General features: G+C 43.2%; 2 protein-coding genes across 6 annotated transcripts; both read left to right on the top strand.

Annotated features, from left to right (window-relative positions):
• Positions 1-2,570: 2,570 nt before the first annotated feature.
• SRD5A3 (steroid 5 alpha-reductase 3) lies at positions 2,571-10,176 on the top strand. 5 transcript variants are annotated; one of them, XM_052780046.1, is made up of 5 exons: positions 2,571-2,684; positions 6,022-6,173; positions 6,594-6,788; positions 8,105-8,227; positions 8,760-10,176. In XM_052780046.1, the coding sequence occupies exons 1-5, from the start codon at positions 2,647-2,649 to the stop codon at positions 9,017-9,019; spliced, it is 768 nt and encodes a 255-aa protein (XP_052636006.1). In that variant the 5' UTR covers positions 2,571-2,646; the 3' UTR covers positions 9,020-10,176. The 5 variants fall into 5 exon arrangements, with proteins under 5 accessions (XP_052636006.1, XP_052636002.1, XP_052636003.1 ...); XM_052780042.1 differs by lacking the exon at positions 2,571-2,684 and adding an exon at positions 2,898-3,111; XM_052780043.1 differs by lacking the exon at positions 2,571-2,684 and adding an exon at positions 2,898-3,111 and having other exon boundaries at positions 6,022-6,177; positions 6,598-6,788.
• An 866-nt stretch (positions 10,177-11,042) lies between these two features.
• On the top strand, positions 11,043-22,119 carry TMEM165 (transmembrane protein 165). The gene is made up of 6 exons (XM_052780041.1): positions 11,043-11,280; positions 12,686-12,911; positions 15,494-15,669; positions 16,563-16,745; positions 19,618-19,723; positions 21,197-22,119. The coding sequence occupies exons 1-6, from the start codon at positions 11,095-11,097 to the stop codon at positions 21,271-21,273; spliced, it is 954 nt and encodes a 317-aa protein (XP_052636001.1). The 5' UTR covers positions 11,043-11,094; the 3' UTR covers positions 21,274-22,119.
• The last annotated feature ends 1,526 nt before the right edge of the window (positions 22,120-23,645 follow it).

Raw genomic sequence — 23,645 nt, 5'->3', positions numbered from 1 at the left:
AAATATAACTTGGGTGCAGTGGAAGCCAAGGACCTGCTCGGTATGCTGCAGGGCCATGCCATACACCCAGCCAGGAGTCTTCAGACCATGATTTCATGAAAACGGCATCTGCACCGGTGTCATGGTTTAAGCCCAGCCGGCAACAAAGCACCACGCAGCTGCTTGCTCACTCCTCCCCACCCTGGTGGAAGAGAATTGGAAGAAAAAGGTAAAACTTCGTGGGTTGAGATAAGGACAGTTTAACAACTGGAGCAACAACACAAGGAGAGAAGAAATAATAACAACAATAATACTAAGAATAGATAAAGCGAGTGATGCACAATGTAATTGCTCACCACCCAGAACCCGATGCTCAGCCCATTCCTGAGCTACAATCTGTCTTCCCCCTGGCCAGCTCCCCAGTTTATATACTGAGCATGATGTGATATGGTATTGAATATCCCCTTGGCTAGTTCAGGTCAGCTATCCTGGCTGTGCCCCCTCCCAGTCTCTTGTGAAAATTAACCCTATCCCAGGACAACTGCCCACCAAAATTGCTGAGCAAAGCTATTTTAAGTTTTAAAAGTTTGCTGTTCAGACAAAGGAAGGACCCTCTTTATGGGCCAGACAGTTGCTCCCCCTTGCCTTATCTATCTTGTGAAAGCCATAGAAGGACACACCTTGCAGAGATAAGGCTGCAGTGCGTCTTCTTGGTGTTTCAGACTCTCTTTTCAGCTGAGGCTGAAAAGAGGTACGTCTGCTGTGCTTCAGAGACATGCTGCAAGAATGGACAACCTCCAGCTGCAGGGAATGTTCAGCACAAGAGGACACGGTGCCTCGAGTCAGGACCTGCAGAAGCGTATCGCTGCCGTGACCCGCAGGCTCTCGCAGAGGGTTCCCGTGCCATCGCTGCTTGCAAAGCAGATGTGGCTGCTCCCTGCTTACTCACGGCCTGCTCTGCCCAAACCAGTCACCACAGCAGCACTTTCGAAACGTGGCCACGTAGGATGCAGAAATAAGCACCTGCCCGCGTCCTCCCCGGGACAAGGGCAGCCACGGCAGAGCGGCTGCTGCCTGAGCTCCCCGGGGCGTGAGGCTGGGCAGCAGCGATGGCAGCATCCCTCCCTCCTCCCCAGCGCTGCCTGGGCATGCTCTGCTTCCCCCTGCCCTCACCGGCTGTGGGATTACCTGCACATCACCTGCTCCTCCCTCCCACTCCCCAAAATGTCTACCCACCTGCCTGGTATCTTTGTCTCCTGCTGATTACCCTAAACAATTAGCCAGCAAATCCCCGAACCACATTTAGGATTCAGTTACACTGAATTGACAAGAGAATTAGACTGAGCTCCGAACCTTGACATAAATTACAGTGACTTTTAAAATATTTATTATAACCCAGATATAATATATATATTATATATTGCAGATATAACTGGAGAGCTACCAACACATGTTTTAGCAGAAAATGTGAACTCCAATGATTTTTTCCCAAAGCAATGTTACTGATGTCATGAGTGCTTCAGCTGAGCATGTGCTGCTTTGCAGGATTCACTGATAGGATGGATTAACACAGTCATACATGTTGAAATAATTTAGGGAGGGTTTATACCTCTGTTTAGGAAAGAACATTGGTAAAATTTTAAAATTTTCTTTCAGTCAAGCCTGATCTACACCCATACTATATGGGTTTGGTAGCTGGTAGGGATGCAATTAAAGTGCTTATGACATAATTCAATCCCATATGGGAAAAGGTCATCAATACCTTTAAAGATACCTCGGGAGGCAGCACTATAAAGGCAGCCACACCGGAAGCGCATAGGTATCAACAGAATTTCCTCCTGAAGTCAAAAACCTGTGGGTACTTCAGGCCTGAATCTCAGTGAGCTGCAAGGTGGTGGCCATTGCCTTATTCTCTTAATGTGTTGATTTCATGATGGTTTGAAGTAGCACTAAAGACTAACAAAAGTAGGTTGTTCTGTATTTAAAGACTTGGAAATACAGTCCAACTATTTTTTTCTGGGAATCCTGACTTAAAATCTTATTTTACTCTAGAGCATTAATAAGTACTAGCGTAAGTATGCCCACACTAAACATCATTACTTTTCTCATACGTACTATGAAAAGTTTGAAGTATCTTTTGGTATCTCCTTGGAGGCAGTGAGTCAGATAATAGACTCAAGAGATATTTGGTCAGATAAACCAACACCTGAACACCTGCCAAGAAACACTCCGGTTTCTCTTACAAGGGGAAGGCTCGACCCGCATCCCTGCATGCGCGCAAGAGGGATGCAGCAGGACATTTTTCACTGGGGGTCAGAGGGAACCCTCTCCCTTTGATGCCAAGCTGGTGTGGCTTCTTGATTTCTCAGGGCAGAAGAAAGGCAAAGAAAGCCTCTCCTTTCATGTAATGGCAAAACCAGTATTATTAGAATACGATTCTGACTACGGGACCCCACATACAGGGAACACGAAGGAGGTGGCTGTGACGGGTAAGCACGCACTCGAGATGAGCCCCGAAAGGGGAACTCGGTGCGATGGCAGGCAGCTGCAGGGAGGTTGTTCCCGGTTACCGCAGGAGACCACGGCGTAACGAGCGGGTTCGTCTCTCCCCAGCCTCGTTAAACCTGCGGCAGCTTCCCCACCGCCTCCGAATCTAAACGAAAAGAGATGACGGAGCTCACAGCAAACGCCCCAGGTGGCACAAGGTAAGGTTATAAATAGAGATTTCCCCCACCCCGCTATTTCGGGAGCCAGCTGAAGGGGCAGAGCGCAGCAACCGCGGCTCCGGGATCCGCCAGGACTCACCCGCCCAGCAGCTTGGGCGAGCCCCGCTTTTCCCGAGAGCGGGAAGAACAAGAGGAAGCGGAAGCGCCGCCGCCGCCAGGCCCCGGCCGCCCTCGGCGGCGCTGGGCGGAGCGGGGCCGGGAGCGGGAGCGGGGCCATGCCGGCGGTGCTGGCCGCCGCCTGGTCCCTGCTGGCCGCCGCCTTCCTGGCGGCGCTGGTGCTGGTGCCGCGGCTGCGGCGGGCCGGCGTCGTCTCCGGCCTCTTGCAGGATCTCGTTCGCTACGGGAAGACGAAGCGCGGCTGCGGGCAGCGCCCGGGCTGGCTGCGCCTCCTCCAGGCCCCCAAGAGGTGAGGGGGCGGCTCGGAGGGCTGCGCTCCCCGCTGCGGGGCAGGCGCCTGCCGCCATTGCTGTTCGCCTTACGGCACGGCAGCGCAGGAGGAAGGAACTGCGTATGCGTTCCCATTAACTCAGCTGGAGATGTGGAAAAATAAACGGCGTGTGCAAATGGCGTTGCGTATTTTTATGGAGTTGGGCTCGGGTTTTTTGCGGAAGCGTTGCTGTGTTCTTACGGATGGGGAACCGAGGAGCATAGAGGCGGCGATCATACAGAGTCCGTATGTTCCAAATGGGAGCAAAAGCCTAATCCCTTGAATCCCAGTCCCGTGCGGTATCAGCAAAACAAAGCTTCCCGCAAGGCTCGGGTCAGGGACCTGGGAATATGGATTCCTGAGGGTAACTGTGACTGTGCAAATATACTGCAGGTTTACTGTCTTAAATGATGCTGAGCCATCGTCTTCCTCCTTCAAGGTTTCGCTTTAAAATGGGACTTGGGATACTACTAGCAGCATGTTAACAGTCTGGACCCTGCATGAACAGTCGCTAATAAGGCAAAAGAACCACTGGGTTATCCAAACATGTCTCTTAACAGTTGTTTAATAGGATGAAAAAGGGAAAAAAATGCCATTTACAGCTTTCTATACATTACTGGGATTTCATCATTTTTGACCGGCTGAGATTCACGACTAGAACTAGCCTTTGACTCAAACCTAGGCGCCACAGGGTCTTGCAAGGCTGGCAGGACAAGACTGGGAGGCTACTTAACCCAAAGATCCGATCACCTGTAATGCAGTGATCTTGTTATCACTGACACATTTTATATACATAGCTTTCAAACCAAATGTTAAAAAAAAGTTTTGTGACTCAGCATGTTATTCGTGGAAAGGTTGTAATGTACTGACTTGGTTATTAGGCTTCTGGTTACAGAAAATACCCAGGGATGTGTTTAAGCTCTGCACTACCCTCAGCCAAAATAAGGGCTCGTAAAGGCTTTGTCTTCATTGCAGCGTACTGCAAAGTGCCACATTCTTAAGGTAGTTTCTCGTTTGAGTTGACCTTTCTCCAACAGAAGTTTCCCACCACCCCTTCTTAGGGAAGATGGTGTCTGAAGAATGTGGCTTTTTCAGAAAATTGGTCTCAAGCTCTCAACGTCTACAGCGCAATTCTGTTGCTTGAGTAGGGAACCCATAACGCTGCTAGCTGAAAGAATAGAGAGCATCCCAAAGGTAGCTGTTGAGGCGTTTTGTGTTTCCATTCATCTGCGTCTTGTTTCCAAACAGTTATTGTACTTTCACTAGCCTGGTCTTGTTTTTAACTTTGCCATTCCATCTTGTCAAATGTTATGATTCATTTTGGGTTGGTTTGACAAATAGTGAACATTCCTCTCCTTGAGGGATGACGCATGCACTTACTGCAGTGCTGGATAGCTCTGTAGGTCAGACACATCCCCAGCGTAACTGGGATTGCTGAAGGCTCGCAGGGCATGTCTGTGCTAAGCTGGCAGGGCTTGTTTGTGTGCCAGTAGCAAAAAGCAACGCGTGTGGAGAAAGTTCTCTGGCGAGTGATGAGACAGCAGTCTACTGAGTAACAGGACAGCAGGGAAAGAGCTTGAAACTTGGAGGTGGCATTAAGTTTTTATCAATATACAAGTTCTGTTTGTCTTCTAAGCAGAAAATGAGGGAGAGGGGATAAATTTTATTTCTGCTGTTGCAAATCAGCAGAGTGAATGTTGCTGTCTCTGCTTGGTAGGAGACGGAAATAAGGAGGAGAAGTTATCGTCTGAAGTGGCTACCAACCGCTAATGGGCAAGGTGCTATGGAGCGTGCAGGGATGCTTGCTACCTCTGTGGTTCTGACTTGGCCTCTGTGTTGCTGTTGAGAGATACCTGAGCTGCTTTGGGAGGGGGTCACTTTATTTGGTTTCACTAAGCAAGGGTGTTATACCCCTACACTTCCCCAAAAGAAAAGATTGCATGTTCCAGAGAAATACAGTCTTCTCTGACTATACAGTTATATTCTAGTTTTGTACCAATAGTTACATTGTCAAGACAAAGCCAGCAGCGTATTCCGGTGGTACGTATTTCATCTCTTTGCAGGTGTTTCCAGAGGTCCTGATTTTTATTCCTAGCCAGAAGGACTTTAAGTTTTAAAAGCAAACGGAAATACTGGATCACTTAGTTGGAGCTGGATATCATAGGCTGTTTAACTCCATCCAGTTACCCATCTTGACCGTAATGTCTTGCATTTCAGTAATACATAATATGCTTTTGTAAGTGCATTATGGGGTTGGGGGTTTCTTTGTTTTCTTCAAAAAAAGTGTGGTTTTGCCTTGTAATCACCCAGTGGTATTGGTGGACTCTCCTGTTTCTTTTCCCATATGATTGTTGCAGGCCTTGAATTTGCAGAGGGACAAGATATTTTAGTGTACAGCTAAGTACTTACTTCTGGGTGCCTTTTACCATCTGCATTTGTCATTTATGAACTTTAATACATCATGTAATGCATCCACTAGAACTGAAGAAAGTGGGAGAGCTGCTAGGCGCAACAGCCTGGAAATGCCCAGAAAATTAATTTGGATGTGCTTTCAGTGGTGTAAATTGTGAACAAAAAGTTGTGCACATCATGATTAGTTGTGAGCATTGAGGAATACCTTTGCGGTGCGTAGTTTATGCTTTCTCCTCTTTAGTGCAGCTATGGTTAGTAAGATAAGCTCAGTTAGAGGTTATTGCAGGCAGCATTTTGCTGGGGGAAGAAGGTGTTAGGGTTATTCCTGCTTGGTACCACTAGAGTCCTGAGTTCTCTACTTATTGATGTGGGGACCAAAAGGGAATGTACTCGCCATCAGGCAAGCATGTACTGCAGGTACATTTCCAATTAAGGAATGATGAGAACATTAACGAAGACCCCTTTCTGTTCCCACAGGTGGTTTACTCACTTTTATGTGGTTTCTGTGCTCTGGAACGGCTTTCTGCTGATCGGGCTTTTCCAAGCCGAGTTCCTTGGAGGGTCGCTCCCATCATGGATTCAGCATGTGCACCGCTCTCTTGGCAGAGATTCTCAGAGTGAGGACACGGGCAAGTATTCCAGATATTATGATGCAGCCATATAAATATTAGAAAGCTGCACTACCATCCTGTGCTGAATTTGTATGCTTCAAGTGCTACTTCATCAGCTGCTTTTAAACTAGGCTCCAAGTGTCTTTCCTGGAATACCAAGTCCCTTTGTCATTATTCAAGGTAGAAATCATTCTAATTTATGGATATGATGGCTTTCAGCAGTCCTTTTAGCAGAAGGGGCTGTTAGCACCTTCTAGAAGTAATCTTGCTGAGGTCAGCAGTGTCTCACATGTACAAATACTTTCCCCAGTGCTCAGTTAATTTAAAATGAAGGTAAAATTTTGCTGTGGGGAGGGGAAAAAATAGCCTTTTTGAAGCATTGTTGGGGTTAAATTGTTCCCGTCTGTCTAAAAGTTGCTATTTTTTATCTGCAAGCAGATAGTGAGCACTTCTCTGCACTCCTGGTTCTCCTACTGCTTTGGTTGCATAGCTGTCGAAGACTTGCAGAATGCCTCTGGACCAGCGTGTTTTCCAATGGCGTCATTCACATCGTGCAGTACTGCTTTGGACTTGGTTACTACATTGCTGTTGGCTCAACTGTGCTATGTCAAGTGCCTAGTAACGTCAGGAATGGTACGTGCCTGCTTAGTTATTACCAAAGATGCAGTTTTGCTCCCATTTGTTTCCATCATAGCAAATGGTTTCAGAGGGCTGCTTGTATGAGAAATGTGTTAATTGACAAGACATAAAAATACTTACTGGCATAGTTCAAAGTAACTATGTTTCAGTATATCACATAATCAGCCAGCATTATACACACACACAGACACACACAGTTTCATGTTAACCATCACAGTTAACCTCCTGAAAGACATCTCACATAGATGCTTTCAGGATCGTTACCAATCAGTTTTGCATTGAGATATGCTTTATGAAGGACAGTAATAGGTAGCAGTTCTCAAATGCCACTATGCAACTTCAGTTCTCAAACTAGAGTTTGGGTTTTTTTGTTGTTGTAAGCTTTTCTGTAAGGCAAGTCTGCAAGGCTGTCTTGGCCACCTCCTTTGTTTTCCATTAGGAACTCACCACTGCCCTGCTTTCCATCTGTCAGTCTTTTCTTTCCCTCGTTACTGTAATGTCTCCATTAATACAGCAGAAATTTGAATTATATGACTTTTTTCTGCCAACACATTCCACTGAGTCTCACAACTGCGCTGCTGTTCCCCTGCACGGATGAGCCATGAGCTGATTGTAGCACTTCTCCCATGACTAATTTTTGTAAGGTGGTCATTACCAAGTATGTAACTTCAGTGAAGTTTTTAACCACTTCCAACCACATCAACTCTAGTTTAATCCAGTGTTTTTTTAAAAGAACCTTCAGATCTCCTACATGTAGACAAAGCCTTTTTCTTTCTGAACCTGTCTTCTACTTTTCACATCTTGTGGATTCTTGGAGATGGTGTATTGGCTTGTACATTGGAAATCGTCCTTAATACAGTTAACATTTTTTTTGAAGGCCTAAATGGTTCACACTGTCCGGGGCGTAGGTATGTGTGTAGGTGTATGTATCTCACTCAGTGTGAACAAGACAACTGTGTACTTGTATGTTGACCTGAGCCATGACAACATCTTTAATTAGGATGATAAGAATTACAAACAATGTTGAATATTGAGGTCTTAGACTATCAATTATGTATCAGTTGTACATCATGCTGTATCTCAAGCTACTGGATTAAAAACTAGATATTTTTAGTATAGAGTGGCTAAGGGAAATGAACTACCAGCCAAGCACTTAAATGATGCAGGATTTAAAAGCATCTTTCAAGGGATTAGAGGCTCACTACTAGAATTTTGTAAGACAGTAACATTTTAAAAATGTATACAATGTTTGGGATGATGCTTGGGAAGGTATTTCCTGGCCGTATATTAATGAAACATATTTCATTCAGGTAAGGAGCTTTCTGTGCAGATCTGCTGGTACCACGTTGTAGGAGTTACGATGTACATTTGGGCCTCTCTTCACCAACACAGATGTCTTGTGATTCTAGCTAATCTTAGAAAAAGTAAATCAGGTAAGATGTTTCATTTCTGCTGATCATTTACTTAGGTAATTTTTTCCTGGTTGTTTCAATAGGCTCTGTAGCTTCTAATACCTTAAAACATGAGTATTTTTCAGTTCCTGTAGTGTGGCACTCTCTATGAGACTTTCAGTAGATTAAATGAGGCTGTTTGGAAAAGAGATCTGATGGCTGAATAGGGTGGGTGTGTGTCTGTGTGTGTATATATAGTTTAACAGAACTTAAAATGAAGGTCTAGCTGCTAGTATCCTAAGGACAGACACATGCTAATGCTTAGGACTTGTGGGCACCCCTCGGGGACCTCATTTCTGTCTCCATGTGGGCTAAAAATAGGTTTCCTTACTCCGTATTTGCGCAAACAGCCAGAGGTGACATCTAATTTCATTAAGAAGCGCAAAGCTGCCAGATCAGATGGAGGTGAATGATGATGATAACTTTAATGAGCAAGTTGTTCTGTAGTGAGTAGAAGAGAAAAGTTTGCTTAATGCCTGTTGTTCTCAACTAATTTCTTCCTGTTTGCTTGCAGGAAAGGTCATAAGTCTGAGCCACAGTGTGCCTTTTGGAGACTGGTTTGAGAGAGTTTCATGCCCTCATTATTTTGCAGAGCTCCTCATATATGTATCTATGGCCATCACGCTTGGGTTTCACAACGTGACGTGGTGGTGTGTAGTGATGTATGTTCTTTTTAACCAGGCACTGGCTGCTGTTTTGTGTCATGAGTTCTATCAGAAAAACTTTAGCTCCTACCCAAAGCATCGAAAAGCATTTATACCATTTGTTTTTTAGAATATTTCGTTTAAAGTATCTTTAGTGCAAACAGGGAAACGGTTTTCTATAAGGGAATAAGAGATTTACAGTGTATTAAAGCCAAGGTAAAACCGCACACTTTCTTTAATTCCAGCTTAAAAGCTCATAATCTTAATGATAATGTCATCTGTGTTACTGATTTATGTGGGGAAATGTAAAGTCTCTGCATATCATACAAGCTAAAAAAAGGTTTACTAAAGACCTTAATGCAAACTGAAGAGATGCTAATTGGCTCTTTTCTGTTTTATAATTATATCTTATGCATAAAACACTTGCTGTTGTGCAGTGAGCCCAAATACATGTATGTGAAAACTGTGTAGTGAAAGGAGGGTGCAGGGAATCATTTAAACTACTGTATTTCATGCCTGGTCTAATATTTAAGCATATTTTTTTCCTAGTCTTTTTTCTTTGAATCACTTCAGAGGGAGGCAAATTGTGTATTGTCTTTCTGTGCTTCCCTGTTGATAATTAAAAAGAGCCGCTGCTTTATAACTGCAAGCACAAAAAAACGGTGGAGAAAGCTGCGGTGGAGGAATGACTCATGCTCAGCAGTGGAGATAAACAGACCCATTCTCTGCATTATCTCTTCTGCACCAAAGTGTTTTCATTCATTGATGAAAACTCCTTGTTTATCCCTAAACTGGGAAAATCATGGAAGGTTCTCTGTCTAGAGTGACAGTAGAAGAGAATTTGCAAAAAATTAATGTTCTTGGTTACGGTTCTGTCGTCCTTATAGCAGGTTATTGGAATCCCTCGTGTGTTAGAGGGGGCAGTTATGCAGGATGACCATAACCATGACTACGCAGGTTTTTAACAGCCTGTGAGAGCAGATGTAACAAACTGCTGAGGCAGAGAACACATGGAAACCAGTACCTGACAAGCGTTGCAAAGAAATTCTTCACTAGGGAGATGATGTCTCTCAGCACAGGGGTTTATTTGCACTTAACCATTGAATATTTTGGTCATTTTCATGATACTGGAGTGAATGATCAGTTTGCGTGATGTAGCATATGGATGCTGGTGTTTCAGCATGTTTTCTACTCACATGCATATGTTGTTTTGTATATGAGAAGAATTTTTATATACTAAAGTGTATCTTATGAATACCTAATTAAAACAGTTTATTACACCTTCTATTTCCACTTTGTATAATTTTTCAAAATTGAGCTGTGTATTTGCAAAACGTGAGCAATTACTTCACACAGAATATCGTCCTTCTCCTGGCTCTCGCAACCCTCTCTCCGTCAACACTTCCATAGCTTCAGTTCACCGTGGAACGTAAACAGCCCTGTCTTGGGACTGCATCTTTCCTTATATTATTTTTTTTTTTAGTGATTCTTGGGTGCCTCCTTGAGCCTGCCTCCAAGCATCTCCTGTTTTACTGGAGTTCTGGGTCCTGTTTACTAGACTGTTCATTGCTTCTCGGGGAGCACGTTCCTGTCCTTGGCCCGGGGAGAGCTCCGGGGTGCACGGCCCTCCTCGGGTCACACATACCCAAAACGCTGGGTTTTTAGAAACCTGGGTGTGCCCAGGCCCTTTCCGTGCAATTTTTTTTTTTTTTTTTGCCTTCTTACGCAGCCGTTTTGCTTTCCGTCCCTCGTTTTGCTTTCCGTCCCTCGGCGCCCTTTCCCTGCCCGTAGGTGACTCCGAACGGAGGAGGGACGGGCTTCGGCTCGCCCGTTCCCCCGGGAAAGCCGCACGGCCGCCCTGCCCGTCCCCTCTGGACGCCGGGAGCCGGAAAAAGGGGTAGAAACACAACGCCCGGGGTCTCATGCCGAGGGCGGCCAGCCGCACCGCCACTCACAGCGGGACCCCCCTCCCCGCTACAGCCCGTTCCGGCGGAGCGGAGCGGAGAGGAGGGCGGGACGTCCATCAGCGGCCGCCGCAGCCAATCGGCGTGAGCACGGCCCCGCCCCGCCGGGCCGGGCCGTTTGCAGGAAGCGCTTGAGGGACGGTTGCGGGGCCGCGCGGTGACGCGGCGCCTTTAAGAGGGGCCTCGTGCCGTGCTGCCCCCCCCCACCCTCCCCTTCCCCTCACCACCGCGCTCGGCCGCCATGGGCTCGCCGCCGCCGTCCCCGCCGCCGCTCCCGCGGGCCGCCGCGCTGCTGTTCGCTGTCTCGTTGTTGCTGGCGGCCCCGGCGGGGCTGCGAGCCGCTCCGGAGGAAGAACCCGGCAGGAAGAAGGAACCGCCGCCGCCGCCGGCGGTGGCGGCGGCGCAGGGAGCCGAACCGAGGGCTGAGGTGAGGCGAGGACGGGGGCCGCGCCGGCTGCCTGCGCTAACCTCCCTTCCCTCAGCCGGGCCGCGGGGGCGGGAACGGCCCCGGCCTGCAGGACGCCTCGCCTTTCGGAGGCCATCGGACTCCCAAATTCCCCTCTTTCTGCTAAAAGAGGGGAATTTGGGTCCGACGTGAAAAATGGGCTAATGCTTTTTTTTTTTCCACCACATAAACATTTTTGTGCCCGCCTTGCTTGCATGCTGAGGGGAGGAACCGACCTCTCCAGGTCTTCTTCCTCACAGAAGCAGATGAAGGCAGGCTTTGTTGCGACTCGAAACTCGCCAGTTTTTCCTCGATGTTTAATTTCTTTGCGTTAAAACTATTTAAACGGTGGTGTTGGTTAGGGGATTCTAGTGCCGGGGGATCAGAGGGATGAAGAAATTCCTAACGTATGGTTTGACGTAGCATGTAGAGCATACCAAGTTTTAAATGGCAAAACCAAAAATTTACAGCACTGCTAAAGGTGAACGAGCTCTGCGAAATCACCATGTATCATATAGAGCATGGAAACTTTCAAATATCAAAACCAAAACCTTACAGCACTGCTAGAAGTGGAATGCTGGGAAGCCACGATGTTAGAACACGTTGCAATCTGTCTCTGCTGGTAGATGTGCTGAAACAAGTTTTCTTAGCCGTTTCTGGTCGAGTATGTGAACATCGACTTCCTTGTTTTGGGTCTTGCTTTTCATTGTAGATATCTTAATTTCTGTAAAAGTTAACACTTCACTTCAGTAAGTGAGATCTGGAGTGTGCTGGTCCAGTTTGACCACTGGAAAGTCTTAAAGCTAGTTTTCAACAAACATAGGGTATGTGCAAAAATAAAAAGCTGATGAAAACGTGCGCAAATTGTTAATGCGTCTGAGATGCAAAGATTCTGCAAGGGAAGAAAGCTATTATGACAGTTTTTGAAAGGACTTTATATTTCTCCTAATTATCTTAGCCACCCAATTTTGGTTTGAAGAGTTTAGTTCTTTATATCAGCAAATTGTTTTTTTGGTCAAGGTCATAAAATAAATAGCCAGGGATTGTAAAGACAGCGATATTAGAGCTGAACTAAAGCAGCTTTCCCCATATTCTGTTGTAATAGTGGTTCTCACGTTCTGGTAATAGTGTGTGCAGTGAAGTACTGCTTTAATAATCGGTGCACGATCTGATCTTGCCACGTGCCTAACTAGTGATTTGAGGTAGGTGGCAGCCAGTAACTAGTTAATGATCATTAATGCTGCGTGAGAGGTGTATACTTAAAATGTCACACTATGCAGTATGGTATGACAGGAGAAACACAAGGCTCAGTATGCCTGCAAACTACCTGTTCAAGCCTAATTAACTAGTGGGGTTTTTGTTGTTTTTTTTCCCCCGGCTCTTACAGAAGGGGTCCTCGCCAGTTGCTCCAGTTCACATTGTCAATGAAGAGTCAGCTGACAAGACTAATTTGGGCTTTATTCATGCATTTGTGGCTGCTATATCGGTCATCATCGTATCAGAACTGGGGGATAAGACCTTCTTCATTGCAGCCATCATGGCAATGCGGTACAACCGTTTGACTGTACTGGCTGGTGCTATGCTTGCCTTGGGACTGATGACGTGTTTATCAGGTTAGCACTCATTTCTTTTTGCTTCATCACTTAAAACGTGCTGGGTACGTATTTATCAATAAATCTTAATTGAAATTAAAATGAAGGTAGTAGGTATGTGCAGTCTTCTGTTTTGAGGATAGTGTGAAGATTTTCCTGGAGACCACGGCTCAGATTGAATATTTAGGCTCTTGCCTCTAATGAGGTGTTTGTGCTCCCTAGACCTCAATATGAATTTAAGGAAGAGGAATGGAATTGGGAGCCTAAGCACTTCCTTTGATTTTTGGGCCGCTGGTTTCCTTTTTGTATTTAGCTCCTGTTAAATTAGAATGCCTAAAGGGAATGTGGGAGTGACTTCTGTTTTTCCTCCTAAGGCGAAAGATTCTTAATATGATGACAAATTTCCCTCGTCTGACTTGTATCCCCATATGTGTAGCTGTTTGGATTTGTGCTGGGAGCTGCGTAAGTGGAAGATGACGTTCTGCCACGATCCTTTGGGATGGGCGGTACTGACAAAGCCAAGAGCTGGGGGGGAAGCGAGGTGTCAGGTGGCGTTTGAACCTGTAGCTGTGGGTGCTTACGTAGCTGTGATCGTAAAATGGAGCAGCCTTCAGGTATATCAGATGCAGCATGAATTTTGTTGTATGCTTGCTCATTTCTAACCATGCCCGTTTCAGAAATAATTGAAATAGTGTTTGTTGGTTTCTATACACTGGAGACAGCCGATTAACTGGCTTCAGGGTTCTCAGCAAGCGTTTCTATGAATGGGTTTTGGGTGTGTAGCTGTTGCTATATATACTGCTGCAATTATTATTGCAGTCTTAGAGCAGTTTCCATTTGCACTGTGTGTAATGATAGCGCTGTATGAGTTTCTTCTGTTACTCACTTAATCTAACAGTCTTTGACTCTTCTTCCACTTCTGCACTGCTTGCTTCATTTAATGTTGTTTAGTACCATAGGAGATGCACTATTCTTTAAATCTTGCGATCTCTTTTCTCCTGCCTGTTACAGCTCTTCCTTTTTCTATACTAAGTCTTTCTTCACATCTTCCTGATGCTGTTTCATAAAAGCTTTCTTTTCTGTTTTATCCCCCAGTTTAGAGGTTCCCAACTATTTCTTCCTTTTCAGAAAGGAGCCTTCCCCCCCCCCCCCCCCCCCGTCTCCCCTCTCTCCACTGCCCTTGTTTTATACAAGCTATGTCTGGAAATTCCTGGGGGTTTTGCCCACCTTGATTTCATGAAAACATGCTCACTTAAACTTAATAGCTCCAAGTAATCACTACTTGGGGTGTTTTTTCAAGCTGTGCCTGACAAAATAAGCTGCCTTAGAGTTCTGCTTATTTCATTATGTCTATGGTTGTATATGCAAGTAATGCTAAAAAAAATCATTAAATATCTTTTTGTATAGTGTCTTGCATTGCTTTGCTTTAGTATTTTCAGTCTTTAAAAAAGTTTAGTTTAGCTCCTTCTGGTTTATTTAGCTGTGCAACCAATACTGTTATTCATGTATGTATGTGCCGTGTTTGCTGATAGTACAGCCTGATTAATTTTGGTCCCATAGTCTTACTTTTGGTAGTGGCAGTCCAGATCAATTTCCAGATTATGTAATAACTTCCAAGTGCATTTTTCAACTAAGAAAGTGTTCAAGAAAACACACATGGTAGTATCCTTTCTTTTAGCTAATTGCATGGGGAGTAAATCAACAGAGACAGTTGTGAGCGCGTGGTCCAAGCAGTCTTGAATGTTAGGTGTGGAGTTTTAATTTCCTTTCATTTATACAGGCCTTTTTTGTCCGAAAATGCTAACTAGTGTTACTTTGTGAAGAAGTACTTTGTCCTGGATACATATTTATTCTTCTTTGAGAACTAGTTTTGGCTTAGTTTGATCACCTTCGATACCCATAAAAGTAGATGCACTGTGGAGGTAGCTTTTTGGTCTTTGAGTGGGATCAGTGCTTTTAAATTAAAGAAAGATCAAAGTTGTCACGTTGTGTATTTGTGGGGAGTGTGGGAGAGAAGGGAATAGTACCGTGCAGGTATTTGCACTTGGCAAAAGAAGACAGACGTGGATCCACGCAGCTGGATGATTTGTGGGTATGTCTGGTAGATTTAACTTGTAGAAAATCTCATTCTAACTTTATCTGATAAATAAAATTATTGGAAAGAGATGCTGTCCAACATGTAGTCATATATAAAAACGGAATTAACTGGTATACACTGTGACTAATCTAACATGATTATAGATGATAGTTTCATGGCATGCTTGGAGAAAGGCAGGACTTGCGTAGTCCTTGATGGGAAAGATAATGTTGCTTGGACTGGCTCTTGGGAATAGCAGCACATCAACTTTGCCTGGTATGCCTTGTCTGCGTGTTAATGGACTTCAGTCGCTGGCATGACCAGTAATGGTTGGAGTTTCTAGAGTGTCGTTATCTTGAGAAAAAAAAAAATAGAAAATTATATAAAACTAATAAAAACCACAATATTTATCTACTGGTGGGTATTTGAATTGCAGACTTTGCTAGCAAGCATTTCTTAGATGTGGGAAAAACAATTCTGATCCTCATGCTTATTTTTTAAAATGACGCATTTGTTTTCTTTTCAGTTTTGTTTGGCTATGCCACCACAGTTATTCCTCGTGTGTACACATACTATGTATCAACGGCACTGTTTGCAATTTTTGGCATCCGAATGCTTCGGGAAGGCTTGAAAATGAGTCCAGATGAGGGTCAGGAAGAGCTGGAGGAAGTTCAAGCAGAAATTAAAAAAAAAGATGAGGAAGTAAGTCATCAACTTTCTGTGAATTATGGCTGATGAAATAGAGCCATGAAGCTGCAGAATGGCACTGTCCTGTTTGGGGTGTTCAGCTGTGTCTGTGATTGATAATATGACACAGAAAACGTGTGGTAAATGGGACAGAAGTGGCCCCTGGAGGCTGTTTCAACAGGTGATTACAGTGTGGCAAGCCTGGCTTCTCAGGAGAAAAGAGACTTTGGCCATAGAGTGTGGGGTTTTTTTGTTTGTTTGGGGTTTGTTTTTTTTTTTTAAATGCATTACTAGCAAACAGGACATTAACAGTTTACTCTTGCCTCTACTTTTATTTCTTCTTATGGCCAGGCAGATTAATGCTGAGGTTTGTAATGTTGCAGCAAAAGTCTCTGTTATAATAACTTTCTAAATACACTGGTCCACTTCCAAGGAATAGTGCAGAGTATTAATCTTATATCTTTTTTATTTATTTATTTATTTAATCAAATCCTAATAAGAGAGCCACCACTTGGGAAGAGGGGGATCCCTGCTTTAAAAATAGTAGGAAATCTGTGGTTAAAAACCAGGTGTCATTCCTACTGAAACTGCTGTCTAAGTGCAGGCAGTACAAGATGGACAATAACTGGAGGTTAGAGGTGATTACAAGTGTGTGTATATATATGTATATGTGTGTATATGTACACACACATATGTGTGTGCGTGTATGTAGCTAGTTTTTTAAAATGGTATCTAATACAAGTAATACACTGATAATGCAGCAGTCACTGGCTGATAAAATTCCAGATACTAAATGGCTAGCTTTACTGTGTAAGTATTTCATTTGGGTTGTTTAGATGACATTTCTATTCTTACAGTTGTTTGTTTTGTTTTGGTTTGGTTTGTTTTTTTTCCCTTGTCCTCCACAGCTTCAGAGAACTAAACTGTTAAATGGGCCAGGAGATGTGGAATCAGGGCCAGGCACCACTATACCTCAGAAGAAGTGGCTACACTTCATTTCTCCAATCTTTGTTCAAGCTTTTACTTTAACATTTTTAGCAGAATGGGGTGATCGTTCCCAATTAACAACCATAGTCTTGGCTGCCAGAGAGGTGAGTGTTGCAGAATGCTCGCTGTTCTTTTGCCCTCTTTGGGTTGCCTGTAGAGAAGTGGGAGAGACAAAATACTCTTGCAGGAGGTATCAGATTCGTACCTGCTGCCTTGCTGTGCCTTACTTAGTGTTACAGCTGTGCTGAGACCTGAAGATAAATGCACTGAGGCTCCGTGTAGTATTAAAACTATTGTTACATGATTGGGACTGCACAGGCATTTCTGGAAATAGTTGTTTTATATCATGCAGCTGAATACAATTGTTTTTTTGTTACAGTGCTGAGCGATGTTACAGAACAGATGTTTCTTTGATCTGTGCAGTCATACAGTTTTAACACAGTAGCTTTAAAGAGAGACCTTCATCCCAGCGAACTTAAAGCTGTTAAAAAGTTACCTCCTTTTAAAAATTGGAAGTGAATATGGTACAGTGTATAGAACTAAAATAAACTCTAAACTGCTGTGCAGTAAGTAATACTGTAAATGAAATGATATTCAGCATGATGATTGGAATGTGTAAACTGTATTATATTTAAAGGAAAATTAAAACTTATAGTCAACCTTGTAATAAACATAAGTAGCTTGCCTGTGCTCTTTCATGCATTGAGATAATTTACATTTTTTTCCCTAGGACTCATGCTTCTTTCAGTGCACTTTCAGACCTTCCCTAGGGATAAATCAGGGCTGTGTAATGAAAGAGACTGTAATCTGTAGGAATCTCTTGTCTCTATTACAGTGTAGGGAAGGAAGGTGCTTAGAACTAACAAGGCAGGGAACAGCAGGATGATCTCATTGTTCAGGCAGTTACACTTACAGGCCATCTTGGAAAACAAGGAACCGTTAACTGCCTTTTCCCAAGTTTTTATATGATGCTAGGCAAGTTGCTGAAGCCCGTCTTTGTTGTTGACTTCTGGTTTGTGTTTTCTGAGTGTCCTGTTAGGAAGTGTCCATCAGACACTGGTCTGGTTTGTGAAGTGCTCAGCATTGCAACTAAAGACTCTGGGATGTTGTGCCTTTAGCATATGAAGTATTTGTATAAGTGCTACAAAAACAAATACTACAAAAAATGAGTTGAAGATACCTTCATCTTGGCTTACCAAATCAGTGAATGATTATGATCTGTATCTTTTTTCATTTTATCTGTGGGATTGTTTTATACCCCTTTGTTTCATAACACATTCAGATAAATCTGTGTCTGTGAAGTACAAAGATACATAGCAGAAGCATTACAGAAATGCTTATGAGGAAAGAAATTATCTTTATATGGAGATTTGAGCAGTGTGGTAAGTTGGCTGTGACCATACATTCTTCAGTGAAAAGAAAACAAAATACTACGTGACTGTTCATTAAGAAAGTAGTGTCCATCCTGTCATAACAAACAAATAGGGCTCCTTTGGAGGAAAAAAAGAGTGATAATTTGGCAGTCTCGGTGCATACACCAGCAGAATCAGTTAAGTCTGTCTGCATGAACCTAGTCCTGACAACAGTCCTTAAGAACTTGATTTTACACCTTAATAGTTTACTGTGTATAAGAATTGTTCATCTGTTTAAGGAAACAGAAAAGGAAACTCCGCCATGTCCTACTAGACTGGCTTTGCCTCTGCTGCTGCATCTGAGCACTTCTGCTCCTGGAGACACTATGCTGAGGGAAGCCATTGTAACTTGTTGCCTTCCAGGGACGGTTCTAGGGCATGGGGTGGGGGGCGAGATCCACCCTCTGCCAGTGGAAGCTGTACAGGTAACTGCTGACCACAGGGAAACAGGGATTTCTGGGAACTTTGGGTCCTGATGCTGGAGGCAAGTGTGTTCTGCTGGCACAGCCCTGCTTCTGACCTGCACTTCTTGGTGGTTTCCCACCTGTCCTCTGCTTGGTGCTCGCCACCTTTTCTCACTGGCTTGTAGTTTTGGTACTTTTAGCTAGTCAGTGTTGTCTTCATACCGTATCATTTCTTAGACAGTTTTGCTATTCGCCTGTTAGAGATTTCATGCATTCCTCATGTGACAGCAGCAGCTTTTTTTTCCTCTTGGAGCTAAAAGTCTCACATAGAGATGTGCAGGGGACTCAACTCCACTTTCCCTCATTTATCTTTGTACAGCAGAAAGTCATGCTCCTACCTTGCCTTCGTTATCGGTCATTAAAAGATTGTTTTCTGTTTTTAATGCTGAAGTTTTCTGTTTTATGAGCTGTTCAATACATAGGCTGCCCTTAACTGTGTAAATTGTAAGTAGATCTGAGAAACCTCTTTACATAGTAGAGTTGTTCACGTATTGAGTAGCTGCTTGTTACACAGTGTTTGAAAGCTGTCATTGACAATAAACTTTGAGAACAGTTTATTATCCTCCGGACTTAAATTCTTTCATACTTCCCTCTTTGGATGATCGGGGAGGGCAGAGCGTAGAGCACAAGCTTGGGAAGCTGGACGAAGGAGTCAGAATGTTTTAGCTGCTGAAAGCTTTCATTTGCAGTTCATGGATTTATTTTTCTCTTTTTTTATAATTAGGTTGGTGTTCTTCCAGCTGATGCATATTGTGTTTCTCAACAGCTGCCACCTTCCCTCTAGAGGTTGCTTAATTGTTTAAGTATAGTAGAGCGATTTCTGGATCTATATTTAATGACTCGAAGATGCTTCTTGGTTGAAACATGCCACATGCTCCTATATTAGTTAGGTTTAGATTTGTCTGTCTTGCTAGCTGATGTACACTGTTACTGGTCTTTAAGGCAGTGATGGATAGCAGAGCAAACACCGGAGAGTATCCTCCATGCTTGACAGTGTGCACCCAGGGAATCAAGGCACTGCTCCTTTACGGCAGGAGATAGTTGTAGGACTAGTGGGTTTTCAATTGTGCTGATGTTTCCCTTCTGTGTTTTTTCCTCAGGACCCCTATGGTGTGGCGGTAGGAGGAACAGTGGGACATTGCCTATGCACTGGTTTAGCAGTTATCGGAGGGAGAATGATAGCACAAAAAATTTCTGTTAGGACTGGTAAGTGAAAACTCACTCCAAAAAAATGCATTAATGCTGGTAATGTTTGTGGTCTAAATAACTACATGCTTGGGAACAGTGTTTCTCAAAACTTTTGGAAAACCCCAAAAGTTTTGTTTGTTTGTTTGTTTTTTGTCTGTGTCTTCCATTGTCACCCCCACCCCCTTCCCGCCCCTCTTGCATAGTCAGCTCCCCCTTGCGCAGCTCATTCCTCCTGCCAGACAGAGTCTGAGTGTGCTTGTAAGGGGTCTGGCCTTAATTGAACTTAACTGTTTACTGACTCTGATTTAAGGAATCGAAATGGGTATTGTAGCTGTTTAAAGATAGACACAGGTGAAACACATTTTGCTTCACTGTTAGCTAGCTTGTAGGAGACCAGAGGAAGGAAATACAGTATTTTGAATAGTTGGTATGTGTTGTTTGACAGTGGATAATGGAAATTCTGTCGCAATTCTGAGTGCAGACCTTCCAAGTGAGCAAGAGAACTGCATACTTATAAGTTATGCAGCCATATAAAAGCTTTAAAAGCTACTCTGTGTGTGGCAGAAATGTTTTTTTTTTTTTATCATACCTGCTATGTGTAACAGGAAGGACCAGTAAGGTTTCACTGGGTTGTGGGTTTTTTTTTTTTTTTCCTTAGATTAGGTTGCAGCTTGCTTCAACTGTCAGTCCTGTGATGTAGTGAGATTTCTTGCTCCTGGGAAGGATTCTGTGAAGCTTTTTCCTATAAATATTTGTCCTGTAGTTGCAGAGGTTGTAAAAAACCAACTTCACTGCAAAAAGTGAAACATGCATTCTGTTGTGTTTGTTTGCCAAGGAAATTGGTGATGAAATGCTAATCTAAAAATGATTTAATATGCTCCTAATAATCTCATTGTGGATCTTTGGCCACAGGAATAGCCTTATTAGATTAGACCAAAGATCCATCTAGCCCATTAGTTTGTTCAGAGGAGAGTAGGAGAACATAAACAGTGGTGCTTTCCTGGAATACTGTCCCAGCCTCTAGCAGATTGTGGCCATTGCAAGCAGTTAGTATTTTTGATACTGTCTCTTTCAATATAGTTACCTAAACTGTGCAAAAAATGCGAATTAGTATGTCGCTCTTAACTGATGGCTTGCTCCAGCATGAGAATATTGTATCTTATTTTCCCCCATACAGCCAAATACTCAACAGCAGGTGTCAACCTCAGTTTTATACTAGGTAAAGTAGTAAGAGTAAAACCAAGCTTCCTTTTAAGGACCGGAATATATTCTTGTAGATGGAGTTAGACAGTGGGATGGCATATTCGTTAGACATATGGGCATCCTGACACTGAGCTAGAAACAATGATGTCCACTGTTTGCAGCATAAATTTTAAAGTAAGGTTATTTGGGAATCAGACACTTAAAAAAAAAAAAAAAATCTGTAATGTGTTGTGGGAGATACTTAACTTTCAGTATCTAATTTCTTTTTGGTTTCTGTTTTCTTTTCAGTGACAATCATAGGAGGCATTGTCTTCTTAGCATTTGCATTTTCTGCACTATTTATAAGTCCAGACTCTGGTTTTTAAAAATTTTCATCACTGCAAAAGAACAAGGATTGGAAGCATCAAGCAACTATCCTTGTGCATTTTTGTATATAATGTACAGAATTATAGTTAAGCACTGAAGATGAGACACTGAACTTTTTATAGCGAATGATTCATGGGACTGACACATTTATGGACAGCTTCTGCAATGGAGATCTGCTTATTGCCTGGTTTGTTTATTCTGTAGTGCCTGCTCCCTTGGTGGGACTAGTGTGGTTTTCTTGCTTGCGGGACCTGGCTCAGCTGAGTTTTGAGGATCTACTCATAAGTATCGAGGCTTCCTCTTTTCTTCCTCTGTTACACATGGCCACCTTTCCTGTTTCTTCAAGAGCTGATTCTTAAGGCTTCTTGAAGCAGACTGTGTCTTGTTCCATGTTGCTCAACAGAAGGTGTAAAGAAGGAAACTGCTGGCTCCCACCTCCAAGGACTTCGGTTCCAGGGTGCGCCCGAGTTGGATCTAAGCAACAAGAAACCTGGGAGCAGTTCCTATACCATTGAGTGGCTGAGCCACCAACAGAGAATTTTATAAACTTAATTTAGAGGGAAAGCTTCTTAATCAGGGATTTTTATCAGGAAATTGATGTGTGGTGATTAACAACCTACCCCATGTTCAATATGCAATGTCTGGAGGTAGTATTATTTGACTTTTTTTTTTTATTTTGAAATACTAAAGTATATGGAAAGTAATAACATGGTCCAACTTAACAATGTTCCGTTCTCAGGATTGAACAATAATGGAATTCTTAGATTTAGATGTGTTCCGGTTTTTCTTTCTAGGAATAGAAATGTAACCTGGAAGAGTATTAATAAAACATAGTGTCTTCATTTGAGTTATTTTCAGTATTGTGTTTGATGGTTCGCATAATTCCTGCCACAAATGTTTACCTAGTGATTATGTACTTAAGGTGAGGAAATTTTACTAAATTTATTTTGGGTACTGATAAATGCCAGTGTTATAAAGACTTTGAAAATGTTGACGGCTGAAGATCCGTGGCTTGCAGAAATACCTGCTTTTCTCTGCTCTTCAGTGATGATTTGGATTCTGAGCTAATGACTTAACCCACTAAGATCTACTCAGTGACAGTCTTGTAAAACAGAAAATGTGGTTTCTAATATTATGAATCTGCCTTTTATTGAAGCTAAAGTAATATGGAGCATTACAAATTTGACCATTCCATTTGTAGCTCACAAACGGAGCAGTCCCTAATCCTTCTCTTAGGTTTCTCTGCCCCGAAAACCCCTTAATGCCACATTTCTCAAACTCTTAAGACTGCAGCAGCGCAATGCCTGTCATGCACAACGGTATGAAAACAGGCTAGTTTCAGGCTCCAGGTCTAAATGGTCATGTCTTGGCCTGACAGAAGGGTGCTGCTGGCAGTACCATCGCTAATTACTAGGTGAGGCACTGCCTTGGTTTGGTGTTGCGTTTTTTTGGTTTCTTTGGGTTTTTGTTATGTTTTGTTTTCCTTTTGAACCAAACGTTGTAGCCAAAAGCTGCAGCCTCTTCTTTCCCACAGCCTGGAAACACACACTCTGTCCGTGGCATGTTTCAACTCCTGTTTCAAGGGGATTTGTGGCAGAGGTCATGTTAAAACAGGGCAGGAACAGGGAACTGAAAATAGGGAAGAGGCTAAACTTTTTAACTGTTTACTGGACAACTGCTTGTTGTATTAATCAAAAGTGGAGCTGCTGGGTTACAGTATGTTTATACAGATGTGTCCTGGGTAAAGGAACTGTGGTGCCGCAGTTCCTCCTGCTGAAAATTGTTGCTCAAAATCCAAAAAGCCAAACTGATTGGCCATATTCTAGTAGAAGCCATCCAAACTTCGTATGTGCTGCTTAAAGCTGTTTTGATATGAGAACAATTAGTATCAACAGAAAAATGAAGCTATTTAATATGTTGTTTGTAGAGGTAAGTGTGAAGTTGCAGAACAAATCTCTGCATCTTCCACATCTATATTTTACTATTACAAACTTACACATGATGCTAAGTACTGCTTCTGACCAGTCACAGCAATGTATTTGGCTGTTCTCTAATGCTAGCTAGGCAGGTAGGAGTGAGTTTGAATAGTGGGGGTTTTTTTGTTTGTTTTTTTTTTTAAAGCACAAACATCAACTTATCCTTGGAAATCTATTATAAAATTATACAGCTCATGAAATTATAGTAGAAGCTTTGAAAGGTGCTTTAGTAGTTGCTACTAGTTACAGTGATTTGATGTTGTCAAGTGCCTGTTGGAATTTCTCACAATTTAAAGCATCTAGTCGGGATGTAACCGAAGCCTGTTGAGGGTGATGGAGGACTCCACTGATGTATTTTTAGCAGCACCGTGCCTGCTGCGCTGTCTCTAGCACAC

Source organism: Harpia harpyja, chromosome 2, assembly GCF_026419915.1.
Source record: "Harpia harpyja isolate bHarHar1 chromosome 2, bHarHar1 primary haplotype, whole genome shotgun sequence".
NCBI classification, from domain to species: Eukaryota; Metazoa; Chordata; class Aves; order Accipitriformes; family Accipitridae; genus Harpia; species Harpia harpyja.
This window is presented reverse-complemented; position numbering and strand designations above follow the sequence as displayed.

Excerpts from the sequence above, each read along its gene's own strand:
- SRD5A3 (XM_052780042.1), top strand. The coding sequence starts at position 2,921 with ATGCCGGCGGTGCTGGCCGCCGCCTGGTCCCTGCTGGCCGCCGCCTTC. Across the intron at positions 3,112-6,021 it reads CTCCTCCAGGCCCCCAAGAG|GTGGTTTACTCACTTTTATG; the intron begins GTGAGGGGGCGG and ends CTGTTCCCACAG. Across the intron at positions 6,789-8,104 it reads GCCTAGTAACGTCAGGAATG|GTAAGGAGCTTTCTGTGCAG; the intron begins GTACGTGCCTGC and ends TATTTCATTCAG.
- TMEM165 (XM_052780041.1), top strand. The coding sequence starts at position 11,095 with ATGGGCTCGCCGCCGCCGTCCCCGCCGCCGCTCCCGCGGGCCGCCGCG. Across the intron at positions 12,912-15,493 it reads ACTGATGACGTGTTTATCAG|TTTTGTTTGGCTATGCCACC; the intron begins GTTAGCACTCAT and ends TTTTCTTTTCAG. Across the intron at positions 19,724-21,196 it reads AAAAATTTCTGTTAGGACTG|TGACAATCATAGGAGGCATT; the intron begins GTAAGTGAAAAC and ends TTTTCTTTTCAG.